Consider the following 16,445-nt stretch of genomic DNA (forward strand, 5'->3'; position numbering starts at 1 on the left):
ACCTTGGGTCCTATTATTGAGTCAGCCAGTTCAGTTTATGGCAACACAGCCCTTGCAAATAAATGAATTTGTGATGCTGCAGGCTTTAGTAAGGATGTTTTTCCCCCTGGATGTTCTCTCTAGATGAGTTTCATATGAAAAACTGTCACTCTTCCTATTACATTTGGCTGCCCAGTATTATTTAACGAACTGTTGACAGTCAAGGCCATTCAGCAATTGCTAAGGTTTCTCCACTTTTATTCACTCATCTCTGTTTCAAACTGCGTTTTCCCATACCCTTTCTTCCCCTGCTTACACACATGAACACATCACCCCATATTTCATGGACTCACCCTTTTCCCTTAATCAGATAAAAATAGACACCTTCTTTTTGGACTAAAAGGGTTACAAAGTTCATCAGTAAAGGATGGTGGGAGATAGTTTCTCTTTCCTCTGAACCTGATAGTGTTACCTCTACAATGATGGTACCCTGACAATAATAAAGGATCATTTCTAAATGAAATCCTAAATTGGTTTTCATGATCTTCCAAATTGGCAATCTAGATGATCTCAAATACAGGCTCATTGTCTGTGATCTTCATTTGTGACCAGCTTTGCATTTATTAAGAACCCACCATACATTCTCTTTCAAAACTTCAAAAGAATCCAAATTTCCCTCATTTAGGTACTCCTGCTGAAATTTATTACAGACTCTGCATGAAAAGGTGGTCTCAGTGATTATCTTGTGGCCAAAAGCAGTCCCTTCTCTCTGGTCTATCATCCAATGATGAGTCTCAATGCATTAAAATCGGGTTTGTCCTTCAAAGATAGAAACATACAGCCAATCATTTTCAAAGCTTTCATTCCTTGCTATGCCCAACTAAAGCTTACATTCTTCTGATAAAGCCTGAAAGAATCCAGGGTCATATCCAAGCTATGATGAGGCATTTGGAGGAAGACTTAATTGTATGACTAACATGATCGATCCCACTGGCCATCCTACATTAGATATAAAGGAAGGAGGAGTCATTATTCTGATGAAACTTGGAGTCAACTTGTTCCAGTTGCTGGAGCCAACAAAATAATAGTCCTTTCTGCCATATAGTTCATATCGATTATGACTTCATTGTGAAAGATCTACCTTCAAAGGTCAAGTCCAAGTGATGAAAAACATAAGATCAAAAGGCAGTTAAGCCAATAGCTTTGACTCTCTTAATTGGTGAATCAGATCAAAGGCATAAACAAGCTGATTAGTTGTGCAGAAATCAGTAATTGGATTCCAACATAGTCGGTTCCATAGCCAAGCATAGACATAACCAAAAGTTAAATTTTTTGATGTCCCCAGGTGAGAATGACCCTTCTCCCTTGGGACCTCATATAACACTTTTCTTGTATCTCCCTTATGAACTTATCAGGCATTACGTTATAATTATTTGTGTACAGATCACAAAAATAGTGACTGATCTCTGTATAACATTTTAGAGTTTGAAAATTGCTCTAAAACATATTTGAACTTCATGATAATCCAATAAGCACTACAAATATGATTATCCCCAACTTACATATAGGGAAAGCACAGCTAAATGACACAGTGGATAAGAATCCTGGTCCTGAAGTCAGGAAGACTCAACTTCTGGCTTCACATTTGGCCTCAGACACTTTCTAGCTGTGTACTGGGCAATACTGGGCAGTACTGGGCAACTCTCCTATTTGTCTCAGTTTCTTCATCTGTAAAATGAGCTGGAGAAGGAAATAGAAAACTGCCCCAGTATCTTTGCCAAGGAAGCCCCAAATGGGGTTACAAAGAGTCAGATATGACTAAAATGACTGAAAAACAACATTTCAGGAAACTAAGGCTCAGTGAGCTTCAGTGACTTAAATCCAAAGTCCAAAGCCATGCTTCAGACCTGATCTGAAGTCTAGCATTGTCCATCACTCCATTGTAATAATAGTTATTATTTGGAACATTAACATACAGCATCTTTACAACTATTATCTCATTTGGTCTTCATAATTACCTTATAAGGTAAGTACTACAGGTATTATCATCTCTCATTCTGGACTATAAATTCCATAGAGGCAGGTGTGGTGCCTCCCCCATCATCCTACAAACAAAGTGCTTGCTATGTATGGGGCGGTATGCTAGGTTCTAGAGTTATAAATCTGAAAACAAAACAGCCCCATTTTTTTAAGAAGATTCTATTTTATTGGAGGTGAAATGATACAATACAATACGTACACATAAAGGTAAATACAAAGCATATACTAAGTGATACAAAGATATTTTAGGATGGAGAAATTCTGATAACTGAGGAGATTTTCTGTTTGTTTTTTAAGTCTTAGGCATAAGGTGACTGTGCTAAGCTTTAAAGGAAGCTAGATATTCTAAGACCCGAAGGTAGGGAAGGAGCATAATACAGATACCTATGCAAAGACAAAGAGGTAAGAGATGGATGTCATCCACAGGGAACAGTGAGCAGGCAAGCGTGACTAAAATAAAGAATTCATGAAGAGGAACACTGTGAAATAAGACTGGAAAGATATGTGGGAGCCAGATTGTGGAGGATCTTAAGATAAAAAGGAAAACTGTAGAATCATTCTTTATATTTGAGTGAATGTTTATCTGACCATGACTTATTTATTTTTCTACAATCCTATTTAATTCATTTTAAACAGTTATGAGTAATCTAGGTGTTTCAGATTTACTATTTTTAAAAAAACACATTCCAAGCGATTATTTGATTAATTCTATATTTTTTACCATTTTTAGAATATTTGCTAGTTAATTCTATACTATCTAAATTATTATGCATGGAAACATCCCTCTCCTGATGTTACCGATGAGGTTTCTGACCTACATTTGCCCATTTCCCCCCTCACCCCTATTTATTTCTGTACCACTGTAGTCACTGGCCCTCTAGAATTGCTAACTTCTCTGCCTGTGTGCTTGGACCATCTGAAATGTTAAATGGCTTTTGTGCCTTCTCACAAATGCTCCCTTTCTTGCATATCCCTGCACTGACAGCCATCTGAAATGCTCCCCGTGGTTTGACAGCCTGGCATAACTTAGAAGAAATGCTGTGCTAAGGAAACCGGACTTTAAAAACACACACCTAAAAAAGACTCTTTAGGAACCAGGAGGCTTTGGCTTTTGTTTTTGTTCTATTCCCAAGTGAAAACAATGAACCTCCAAAATATGGGGAAGGGGTGCTGCCAATGGTTTTTAAAATAATACATTCTTTAAAATGAAATAAGTGCATCTTTATTGAACTCTGTGTCTCTCAGGTGGTCTCTGGTCTCTAATCCATTGATTGTTCAGAGGCAGTATCAAACCACTTTTCCATCAAAGAATGTTTAATATTTGACCTCACTCAACCAAGGTTAGATTTATTTTTGGTGGAGATGCAGGGGAATCCTCAGCTTGACAGTGTCAACTAATAGGCTGTTTCTTTTTCTCCTTTTTAAAGATGAGGCACAACCTCCCACCGCACCCAGCCCTTCATCAGAAGAAGCTGTCGAAGCCAGCAAGGATAAAGGTACAGATGCCAATTATTACATCTAAAAAGACAAACTCCTGAGAGAAAAATATTTAGGCTATCTCTACGGGAAGAGCAAAGGGGCAACCCAATCTTGATTAATTCAAGCTAAACTTCACAAACTTGTTCCCTCTTCTACTCATAATGAAAGACTCATATTTACCTCAGTACCTGGATTCTTCCTTTCCAGCTTTTCTCCCCTCTACTCACTGTCCAAAAGATGGCACAAAAAAGGAGTGAATTGTAGAAACTGTATTGAAAAGAAAAAAGGCATTTGGTTGAAAGTTTCAAAATAGGCTGGTTCTGCTGAAAAGAGAGGTTTCAGAACACTCAAGCTCAAGGTACTCCCTTCCCAAACAACCTTTTGGAATTAAAATCACTTTTAAAAAATGGGCAGGAGAAAGATGCTTGCTGATGATGTGCTCAAATAGAAGTGAAAAGGAGCATGATCCTATTGGTTCTTGACAATATCATTAACCTCATCACCCAAGAATGCATAAGACTATAAGATCCAGGTTGCAGCCATCATTTAGAAAGGATATTTCTTGTCACTGGAAACAGGGTCTTGGAAGCAGTATGTTTATGGGGAGAATTTCAGAGTTGAAAGGGACCTCAGAGGTCATCAAATCCAATCTACACTTGAACAATAATCATTGCCAATCTTTATATAATATTCATATTGCTCTTATAGGGACTGCTAGGTGGTACAGTGGATAGAGTATCAGACCTGCAATCCAAAACACTCATCTTTTCATCTTTTTGAGTTCAAATCTGGCCTCAGACACTTATTAATTGTATGACCTGGAGCAAATCATTTAACTCTGTCAGCCTCAGTCTTCTCTTCTATAAAATGATCTGGGGAAGGAAATGACGAACTCCCACAGTATATTTGCCAAGAGAACCCAAATAGGGTCACAAAGAGCTGGACACAATTGAAAAATGACCAAACAACAAAAAAGCCCTTAAAGGTTTGAAGAGTATGGAACATATGAACATTCGATCCTCACCTCTACCTTGTCTTCTATTATTGTCCCCATTTTACAAATGAGGAAATGGTGGCTAAGATGTAAAGTGACTTGGTCAGGGTCATGCAATCTGAGGAAGGATTAGAATTTAGGTCTTCCTAATTCTAAGTCCAATATTCTATCTACTTCACTATATCACCAAAATGCTGTTAACAAGAATCCAGTCTACATGTTCAGCAATTGATCATTTAGCTTTTACTTAAAGACATTTGGTAAGAGAGATCCCACTACTTCTTGAGGCAGTCTTTTCCACTTTTGAATGCTTCTGATTGTTAAAAAGTTCTTACTTTTATCAAGTCAAATTATTTAATCTATACAAAGAACATCCTTTATTTTGACCCTCTCTACTTCATAGCAAGTGTCCAAAGCCATTTTGGGGGTTTTAATGACCACTTTCCTGTTAGTGAGTAAATATATTGCCATTTCTGCAATTAATAACTAGGTATTGTAAAGGATAGAATGCTGAATTTATGAGCAATAACAGTAGAGTTTGGATCTTGTCTCTCTTGTGAAGAACAAATGAAAGCGATGTGTATAAAATAGTTTATAAATTTTGAAGTTCTACATAAATATCCATTTAGCTATTGTTTTCTGAGTTTATACTTTTTTGGATAATTCTGAGCATGTTTTTATACTTTAGAGTGATATACAAATCTAATTCATTTTTTTAATTGCAATTTTTTTCCTTTTAATTATTTTACCAAAGAAAAAGTAATTTAAAATTTTTGAGCATCTTTTAAATATATGACCAAAGCCTTTGTTCCAATTAGCATAAGATATAGTAGTCATTTTGCTTAGGTAGATATAAAAGCTTCTATAAAAGCTTCTCTGTGTTTATGTGTGTATGTGCTATTAGAGATGAGAGTAAGGTGAAGAGATCATCCTTTAAATATTTGCTTACTAATGAATGCCTTGTCACCCAGTTCCCTGAAAACCTCACAGTCCCAACTGGCACTGAGTGGAAATTCAAACACTCCACCTGGTTATGCATTCTTTAGGGAGATTCTGATAAGAAACTACACATAAATTCAAGATGGAGACAGAAATGACAATGTTATAAAGACAGAAAGTGTAGTTTGTTGTGTTCATTCTTGACTTTAACCACAATAAATAGTTTGATATCTCCCAAGACCAATAACAAGGTAAGAAAAATGTTCATTTGTTGGTCATATTTCTTGTTTGATCACTATTCTACTATCTCAAAGGATTACTGTTCTTGCTACTTTTAGGAGATCACAGCTTTAATTGTTCAAAATATCTTAGATTCTCTTGGAATTATTTTACAGCTAGATCTATCTCCACTAAGAAAGCACTTTCAATGATTGCTCTCTAAGGTTGTCAATTATTATCATCAATATTCTTGAAATATTAGTATCTAAGATTTTCTCCTATTCATTGTGCATATATCTTATTTATGTATAATGATATATAGTTATAATTATTCATATATTGTCTCCCCAAGAAGAATGAAAACTTTTAAGACAGATGTCTGTTTTGCCAGAGCTTAGAACAGTACCTTAGCAGATAGTAAGCATTTATTTATTCTTATTAATTGATTATATGATTGATTAGAATGGTGAAAGACAAAAATAAGTAGCCATTTATAAAACGATAAATCTATGGCAATTCAAACCAAGGCACTCGTATTTATAAGAAACTCAAACTTTTAAACAAAACTGACTTTTAATGGATTTTTCTTGACATTCATATAATACTCTAAGGCGGGGGTCGGCAACCTTTTTGGCTGTGAGAGCCATAAACTCCACATTTTTTAAAATGTAATTTCATGAGAGCCATACAGTGCTCACAGTGCGCTCCTGTAACAGCACCTGAAAAAAAAATTGACTTTATGGCTCCTGCAGAAAGAGCCATATCTGGCCCTCAAAAGAGCCAGATAATGGCTGGAGAGCCATACATTGCTGACCCCTGCTCTAAGGTTTGCATAGCACTTCATATCCCTCATCTCATTTGAGTCTCACAGTGATCCTGAGATAAAGATAACACAGGTATTATTATTCCCATTTTACAGAAGAACAAATTGAGGGTCAGGGAGATTAATTATTTTTCTCATACTTATACAGTTAACCAGGTTAGAAAGAAGGGTCTATACTCAAGTCTTTCTGACTCCAAGCCTTTCTAGCTTTTATAACATTCTGCTTTTCCATTATGGTCTATTAATTTAGTTTAGGGGAGAAAGGGTGGAAATGTTTTGATGGAAGTTATATATAAAGTCTGCAATGGTATTTTATTTTAATTATAATTTGCAAGGTGTGATTTTTGCCCTTTCATTCTGAAATAACATGTTCATAAAAGTCCACTGTTTTTACTTGATCATTAATTCAAACCTCAGTCCAGCTGTCTAGCACTGGTATAACTGCCATCTTGTCTAGCTGATAAAAATAGTTCATTGCATGAAAAAAGTGCATCTGCCATTGAAAACAGTAAAGATTGAGGTCAGAGTGGGGTTAACAGCAGTCAGAAATGTGGAGGATTCATTCCAAACATCCTCCGTTATTACCTTTCATATACATCTCTTCTCAGTGACATCTGGGCTATTTATGAGCTCTACAGTGCTAAGATCTTGTATAGAAATGTTTATTACATTCTCTCAGATAAGTGGCAGAATGTTTTTGCTGAATTGCAAGCATTCATGAAGATCTTGACTCTTGCGATTGTTTTCTGTGTTTGCTCTTGACATACCATCTTCTTGTTGGGTGTTAGAGTCATGAATAGTACAGATGGATTATTTTTTCTCCAATGAAATAGCCAAAATTTTTCCATTCATTCAGTCATTTCTGGTGTCATGTGTGAATTTCTCCACAATGATGTTAGTACTAAGATTTCTTCTACTTTCCCTACATTCTGCCTCCAAGGAAAATAGGAGAAAGCTTCCCCTATGCAAAAGTGAAATAGGATTAGAAAAATGAGAAGGCTTCAATGGAGTTGTTCTAGTAATTAAAATAAAACAATCTATACCTACCCACAAATATGTTAGACTATGTTGAATTTCAAAGGTTTGTCCATAGAGTCCACGTTTAATTGATGTCCTTGTGGAGATTGGTATTCCAAAATTCCTCACTATCCTTTTCAAAGTTTGAAAGATTAGAGATCCTAAATGACTTTTCCCTTGCTTATAAAGACACAATTAAAGGTTTAAGAGAAAGCAGTTGTCTATATCAGAGACAATAAATTATTTCAGATGCAACGTCTTATGGAAAAGATATTAGCTTTTTCTGATACTGATTTTGTTGTTTGAATACTTGAACTCAAAGTAGTGATAGAATCTTAAGATGTAGATCTGATGAGTACTTTAACAATCATAAAGTTCAGCCCTCACATTTTACAGATGAAGCCTTTAAGGCTGAGAAAGGAAATGTGCCTTTTTTGGCTTCATTTATTGTTATAAACCTCCTTTTCCTGGATATGATGCTCTCCTTAGCATTCCATGATGCTCCTCTTTCTGAGTTTTCCTCTTACTTCCCTTTGTTAAAAAAAAAGTCAATTTTCTCATGCCCCTTAACTGAGAATGTTCCCCTGATGCTCAACCCTAGGCCCCTTCTTGTTCCATCTTGGTGATCTCATGGATAAAATCATCTTCTCTACATAGTTGGCTCCCAGATTCATATTTATAACCCTGATCTCTCTCATCTTCTGGTCCTCCAATCATCATCTGCCTGATGGGCATTTCCATGTGATATGCTGTAGGTATCTCAAACTCAACATGTTCAAAATAAAAATTATTACTTTCCCCCTTTTAACCAATCTGTCCCTCCAACAAATTTCCCTAGTTCTTTTTAAAGTACTCCCAGAATCCCTAGTTGTTATTAATCTTTCTAAACATTCATAGAATTAATTAGATGGACTCTGCCCTCTTCCTAATCACCCATATCCAGTCAATTGCCAGGTTTTGTCAATTCTCCTGTATTACATCTTTCATATGAATCCTTTGCTCCATTCTCACAACCATCACCTTAGTTCAGACTTTCATCATTTCTTTCATAGACAAATAGGACATTGTCTTCTAATTGGCCTCCCTGCTTCAGGTCTCTCTCTCTTTTCAACCCATGGGTGCTTCATTGGATTGCCAGAGTGATTTTTCTAAAGTCTAGATCAAATTGTATTAATTCTCCACTCAAAAACCTTCCACAATTGCCTATTGATTTCAGAGTATTTAAGCATGATTTTAAGACTTTCTGACACCTCCCTCCTTCTCCAGTCTTATTTTAAACTACTCCTTTTCGTGTTCTCACAGTATATTCCAAAATGAGCTCCTCACTCTTCCCTGAGCCTGGCACACCCTCTTCCACCTCCATGCAGTCATGAGACTCACCTGGGACCTGTGCCTAAAATGCAATCTCTCATCTTTCTGCCTCACAGCATCCTTATCTTCCATTAAGCTCTGACTCTGCTACCACCTCTAATCCCTTTAGCTGTCAGTGCTTTCTCCCTCAATTTACCTTGTATTAAACTGCTTTGTGTATATAGCAGTCCCATACTGAGTAATCTAGCAGAAGCCTTGAGGGATCCTGGGTTTGCTATTTATGGGAAGCAATAGCATACTGTTTCTCTTGCAATTGGTGGTTAGTGTCTCCCCATGTAGGGCCATGTGCCCCAAGGTTTCCACAGTCCTGGAACATGTTTTATGTATCTTATTTTGGGCAACAAATTGCACAATCTGATTGTGCAAACAAAATAACAAGTTATGGTCTTATTAAAAAGTTTTATTGGACGGCACTAATATGGTTCTTCAGGGTCTTTTCTCATTTATATGAAAAAAGAACCTTCAATTGTTAGCATTTTTCAGATAATTCTTGGGTTCATAGAGAGAACTATAAAGATTACTTTTAATGGTCAATAAGCATTTTTGTTGTTGTTGTTGTTCAATTATTTCTGTCTTGTTCAACTCTTTGGGTCCCTATTTGGGTTTTTCTTGGTAAAAATACTGGAATGGCTTTCCATTTCCTTCTCTATCTCATTTTATAGATAAGAACATTGAAGCAAACAGGTTTAAGTGACATGCCCAGGGTCACAGATTTAGTAAATTTGATACTAGATTTGAATTTGGGTCTTTCTGACTGTAGTCCTGGCACTTTAACCACTGTACCACCTTGCTGTCCAAATATTTATTAAGTACCTGTTTATGTCAGGCACCATTCTAAGCACCAGGTGGAAGGAAGGCTTTGACATTGGCATCAGGCTCCTAATCCTAGGCTCAAAAGGAATGTTATTCCCAAGGGTCATAAGGATCAGTCACCTAAATGCTCCTGTGGCCCACTTCCTTTAAGCAGAATTGCAAAGGATCTGATTTCACTCACACTCTTTAAATGACTGGCTGATAACATTCACATAAGAATGAATTGTCATCAAAATTCTCTTTCAATGAAACATTTGTGTTTTTAATTCATATTTCTGATTTCTGATTGTGCAAAGAAAAGCTTTGTCTCTAATAAAGGGATTTTGGTCATTAGCTAATACATGGTGAGATTTTAACTGGATTCTGGATCAAAATGGAAGAGACCTGAGAGGCAATATAGTTTAACCCGTCATTTTACAGAAGAATCTGAGGCCAAGGGAATTTACTTGACTTGTCCAGTATGAGAACCTCTTACACCAAAGCCAGTGTTCTTTTCACTGAACCATGTTATATCCAGGACAGAGAGCTCCTGAAATTATAACTTACTGACTCAAAAAATGGGTTCTTCTAGGAAAACGTGAGTTAATCCTTTCAACAAGCCTGGTGCTGGGCAGGGTCATCATTAATGGTCTTTTTAATTTCACCTTCCTTTCCTTCCCCTAATCCACAGAGAGCAAACCTATCTTGGTCAAATGAAAGTCATTAGTCAATTAAAATGACAATGTATTGAATTGTTGAAAAAAAAAGTCAAACCAATTTTTGATATACAAAATCAAAAGTATAGACAAATCAAATTGCTTGGACAAATATTTTGACACCGAGTAGATGCAATATGAAATTTGCTATTCTTTCTATGTTTCCTCACCATACCCAGCGTATGGTTAGTACACAGAGAAAATAAAAGAAATCAGAAAGAGACTTTATTCTTTATTGTTCCTAGGGAGACATCAACCTAGTTTACTGCTGGCCTTGAAAAATGATGTTCACAGTGCAAAACCAGACTTCCTTAGCTGTAGGCAGGAGAGGTATGGGTTGTGGTTTTTAGTCCTGGCTCTACTGTTGACGTTTCAGTTTGCCATATGACCTTGGGAAAGTAATTTCATTTTTTCTGGGCCTCAGTTTGTCAATATTGAATTCAATATTGAAATTCAATATTTCAATATTCAGTCAAACAAAGAAGTTGGATTACACAATCTCAAAGTTATAGTATTTTATTATTCTAATAAAGTCCTACTTGACTATGGGCACATAGAAAACTGATTCCCTTACGGATTGAGCAGTGCATTGGATAATGTATTTTTGTGATGCATAAATAGATAAGTAGAGAGGTAGATCAATGTAGATAGATGAATGGATAGATAGATAAGTAGGAAAAATCTGGTAATATATATGTGTGTGTATGTGTATAAAATAGTAGTTATCAAATTCACTTAAATTTAAAAAAGTACAAAAGTGATATGGGATTTTTTTCAGAAAAATTGCTTGGTGAATTGGAGGCTATTATAGATAAAGCCCTTGAGAATTACCCAAACACATTAGCCACACTCCTAAAACAGTCTTTCCTCTTCAAATAGGTTTGATCTTCAAGAAGTTTTTATAGTTAGAGAGGGATTTGATTGTTCAAAGAGGAAATTCTCTCTCATGGGAAATTCTCATCCTTAGGTGTACCCTTTTGGAGTGAGATGTTGCAGAAGCATACAGTAGGAGAAATTCAACCCAGAAAGAATGCTTCTACTTGTTTCACTTGAATATCTGGCCATTTTCATCTTGTGGAACTTTAGAATTAACTTTTAAAGGAGCATAAGAATTTGCAAAGATAGCAATTGACTGGTTTTCTGGCAAAGGGCAAATGCTATTCACAGAAGTTGTAAAAAGTAATCCTGTTTTATATATATATATATAATCTGATCAAACTGAGAAAAGTTGCTAAAAACCACTTGATATAATTTAAAGACATTCAGTGGCCAAGTTCCAGCATACCTTTATAAATAAGTAGAAAGATGTCTCATAAGTTTTCCTATGAGAAGTAAATAAAAGAATTGATAAGATTTTATCCTATGTTAAAAACTACAAGAAACATAATTTTATGACATACTTTTTAGACTCATATTATAACATGTATGTTAAGCATAAGAAAAAAAACCACTAAGAAGGTAATTATTGCTTAGTTACCAACATATATTTTTAAACCATTACCTTCCATCTAAAAATCAACAATATGTATTGATTCCAAAGCAGAAGGGTGGTATTGGCTAGGCAATGAAGATTAAATGACTCGCTCAATCACACAACTAAGAAGTGTCTTTGGCCAGATTTGAACCCAGTGCCTTCCATCTCTAGTCCTGGCTTTCAATCTACCTAGCCACCTTGTCACCCCTTAGCAATATCTTTCGTGGAAGGTGGGAAGAAAAGAAATAAGCACTTTTCTAGTACCTACTCTGTGCCCTACACAGGGCTAAGCACTTGGCAAACATTATGCCATTTGATTCTCACAATAGCTCTTGAAGGTGAATACTGTTATTGCCCCCATTTTACAAATAAAGATACTGAAACATCCAGGTTAATTGACTTGCCCAGGATCACACAGGTCTTCCTTATTCAAGACTCAGCACTCTATTTACTGAGCCACCTGGTTGATTCAAAAGAGGAAGAAGAGGTAAAGAAATTCTTTGAATAAAATTACTTTATAAGAACCTTCAAATGAGATCTACATAAACTCAAATATATAATCACTTCAATAAAAAAATGATAGAAAATATATTGAGAAATTTTTAAAAATGAAAAATACATGATCAATTAAATAAAAATAAAAGATTGTAGATTTTATGGAAGCCTCAAATTCATAGATTAGGAAACTTTCTTAATGAATAAAATCATGATATACTAGATATAATAAATGCAAAATAATTATCACAAAAATAAAATCAACTATATCTTAACATAAATATATGATAACTGGTTTCCTGTGTGAGAATCATTTTAATCAGCTACCTGGATATAATTAGACAATCTGTTAAAGTGAAGATCAAATTCAATATAAATTTAGAAGAATAAAAGCAAACATAAAATAAAAATGATTCTAATATGACTTGAAAAACTAGGAAAAAGAAAAAAGAACAGCCATTTTCAAGTATTATGTCCATGTTCTAAAAACATATATAAAACAATCACCATAAGGAAGCCAAAAGAGCTTAGAAACCACTTTAGCTAACAAACAATTATCTTCTTGGCAGCCATGGTCAACACTGGTTCAGAAGATAAACATATCTGGAAAGTTTTATGTAGGAGGATGAGGAAAGCATAGGAATAGCATTGTGTCATAAAGCAGCAAGAAACAATGGAGTGAAAAAAAGTTTTTAAAAGTTTGCTAAGATATCTAGTGAATCTTCCAAGTACACTTAAGGATAAAATTATTTCCATCTATGATATTAGAGCACCAAAATTAAACTCCCATATTTTATCTCTTAATATGTAAGTGAACAGAAGAGGTTAAGTATTTAAGTTAAAAACTTTGAGATACCAAGTAATCATTTTTCAAAACATTTGGAAGAGGGGGCAGCTGGGTAGCTCAGTAGATTGAGAATCAGGCCTAGAGATGGGAGGTCCTAGGTTCAAACCCGGCCTCAGCCACTTCCCAGCTGTGTGACCCTGGGCAAGTCACTTGACCTCCATTGCCCACCCTTACCACTCTTCCACCTATGAGACAATACACTGAAGTACAAGGGTTAAAAAAAAAAACATTTGGAAGAGAAGATATTTCACAGTTGTAGAAAATCATGAATATTATTACTACCAGAAAAGGATAGTTCTTCAATTCTACATTATGAGGGTAATTCACATGCATAATGATTTTATTCCTGCTTTAAAAAGTACAAAAAGGAAAATGAAAAAGGAAATATGCAAAAAGTAAGGAGAGAATAGGGTGAATGTAGAAAGAACAATAGAAGAGAAGCCCAGAAATACACAGAAGACAAAAATCCAAGAAAGGATTCAGTAGCAGAATTCATGGCTTCTAGTGTCTATGTACAAATGCATCAAGTTTGGATGAGAAACAAAAAACTAGAGAACTGAATACATTTTTAACCCAAGAGGGTATCAATGGAATTCTGGTTTAGATTGCTATTTGAATAGAATGAGGCAGTCCCTTTCTAACATACCTTCTCCAGCAAAATATCCCTGAAAATATCTTGAGTCAAAATAATGATCAAGAAATACAAATAAAATGTATACTAATTGATTTTCTTTACCACAGAACTACATAAAAAAGTCAGCCAGAAACCCACAGAATAGAAAAGGAGTCCTTCCATAAAGCAGGCCATTGTAAGCAAATAGGATAAAAGACTCTCATAACACTGAGATAAAACAGAGATGCTTGAATCTTATAAGGCTTTATATCCAGAAAGAGCAAGGAAAATGGACTACCAGTGCAAAGGTCCAGGAAGGTCAGAAAACCAGAGTGCAGACCACAGAAGTGTCCAAGCAGCCCTTAGCAATATGGGCACAGAAGTATGCAGACAGGGATAAAGAAAGATCATAGTTTCTTAAATCTATAGCCCTATGTCTGAAAATACTACCAAGAGCCCTGAAGATCCAGTTCTCTGACCCCAAGTAATTCATGTGGTCCTAAACTAATTTTTAGCATAGAATACCAGGAAAGATAGAGGAACTCAAATGACTCAGGGCAAGATCAAATGAGAACAATCACTAATCAAAAGTTCAGCAGAAGAAATACCATGGCCCTGGTCCAAAGCACCAATTCAGGGACTAAAGCTGGAGATATGATTAAACAGGAGATACTGACCACTCTAAGCAATTATTATAGATCCAGTGATACCAAAACATCTAACCTAAAAAAAGAGTAAGTTCTACAACTACAGGCAGAAACTCAAAGGGACAAAATTGATTTTTCTCATAAATTATGAAAATATTTAAGAAGAAATGAAGCAAGAGAATAAAAATGAAATAAATTAGAATAAATAAAATGGAATAAAGAATTGAAAGAGAATTGGTAGATTAGAACAGAAAGTAGAAACCTTACCCAAGCAATGTATACCATGAATATTTAAAATTGATATAGACCAACCAGAAATCAATGACTTTCTGAGACAACAACAACAAGAAAACAAATGATTAAAAAATAAAGAAAAATGTATAGTATAATATGGGGGAATGAACAGTGGCAAGCAAAGCAAATTTTAACTTTAGAAGGTTGATCCTGAAAGGGAGACCAAAGGTTAAAAAAAAAGAATTAAGAAACATTGATCAAGTTAATACAAGGGGAAGAAACGAAAAGCAATGGATTAGAAGCTGCTTTAATTATGTCATTGGTGTTGATCACATTCTTTCTTTTTCACAATTCTACTTTGTAAAGCAGTAGGCAAAGTGCTAAGAAAGATAATGATATGAGGGTATGCATAGTACAGGGAAACATACAATTAACAGTCAAAACAGTGAATGTGAATGAAATGAACTCATCCATAAAATAAAGGAGGGTTATAGAGTGGATTAGAAAATAGAATCTAATTTGTAGTTTATAAGAAATACACTTGAAGCATAAAGATTCACACAGAGTTAAAATATGGGAATGGAGAAGAATTATCATGCTCTGTCTAAAGCCAGGGGAAATAAAGGAGGGGAGAGCAGAGAAGGAGGAAATGGCAATCATGATCTTAGGAAGGGGAATCATAAAAATAGATATGGCTAAGAGAGATAAACAAAAATCTGTATTTTGCTGAAAGGCACCATAGACAATAAAGTTATATATACACATATACATTTTTTTCTTAACAGCACTGCACCTAAGTATTTAAAAGAAAAATTAATGGAAATATAGAAGGCAATAGGGGAGAAAATTCTAGTAAAGACCAAAATGTATCCTTTTCAGAACTAGACAAGTTTAACATAAAGGTTAGTAAGAAAGAATTTAAGGAACTAAATTCTATTTTAGAAAAGTTTAACTGGTGGAACTTTGTCTATTAACAAAATTCAAGAAAATTCATATTTCTCTGTTGTACATGGCACTTTTATAAAAGTATACCATATTCCAGGGCATAAAAACTTCATAAATAAATGCAGAAAAGCATGAATATTGAACATATTTAATATAGGTACAATTCAGTCTTTAAAAAAGTCCTTACATTTTTTTCATAGTCTCTATTCTAAGACAGATTAGCAAGGTCAAGGCAATCACATTTAAGGTACTTGCCAAGGGTCACATAGCTAGGGAATTGTCAGAAACTACATCCGAAGCTATGTTCTCCCAACTCCTGGTTTGACATTCAATTGACTGTGGTCCCTAACTGCCCTGAAATTCAAGTCTTAAAGGTCTTGTTCTAATAAGGTGCATGGAAATCATAGAAAGTATTGCCAGTACTTACAAAGAGTGGTTGCTATTTCTATTTCTGCCATGATCAAGTAAATATCATCTATGGCAAAAGTGAAGAATTGTCTGCCTCCTAAAAAGGAAGTCAAAGGTATTAAGGAGAATCAGGCCACTTTCCAGGTTACAAGGGGCAAGAAGATGTCCTTTATTTTCAAATAATGAAAGAAGGGCTTAATTGTGAATATAAAGAAGGATGTGAAAAGACAGAGGGTAGGTTGAGGGCAGGAGAATGGAAAAGAAGAGACAGGGAAGAAGAAATACTACTTACTATTTGGATCTAAACAAGAGATATTCAAATTCCTGAAAAGGATGAAGATCAAACTTGACTTTTCTAAAAAAGAGAGAGAGAGAGAGAGAGAGAGAGAGAGAGAGAGAGAGAGAGAGAGAGA

The 16,445-nt window shown here is 35.2% G+C and overlaps 1 protein-coding gene across 1 annotated transcript in view; it reads left to right on the forward strand.

The window, feature by feature from the left end:
- The window catches only part of MACROD2 (mono-ADP ribosylhydrolase 2), a 2,270,665-nt gene that overhangs the window by 2,139,916 nt on the left and 114,304 nt on the right, over positions 1-16,445 (forward strand). The window contains exon 12 of the mRNA XM_044663418.1: positions 3,447-3,515. Within this exon, the coding sequence (XP_044519353.1) occupies positions 3,447-3,515 (69 nt within the window). The remainder of the gene's footprint in view (positions 1-3,446; positions 3,516-16,445) is intronic.

The sequence above is a fragment of the Gracilinanus agilis genome, chromosome 2 (genome assembly GCF_016433145.1).
Source record: "Gracilinanus agilis isolate LMUSP501 chromosome 2, AgileGrace, whole genome shotgun sequence".
Classification (NCBI taxonomy): domain Eukaryota; kingdom Metazoa; phylum Chordata; class Mammalia; order Didelphimorphia; family Didelphidae; genus Gracilinanus; species Gracilinanus agilis.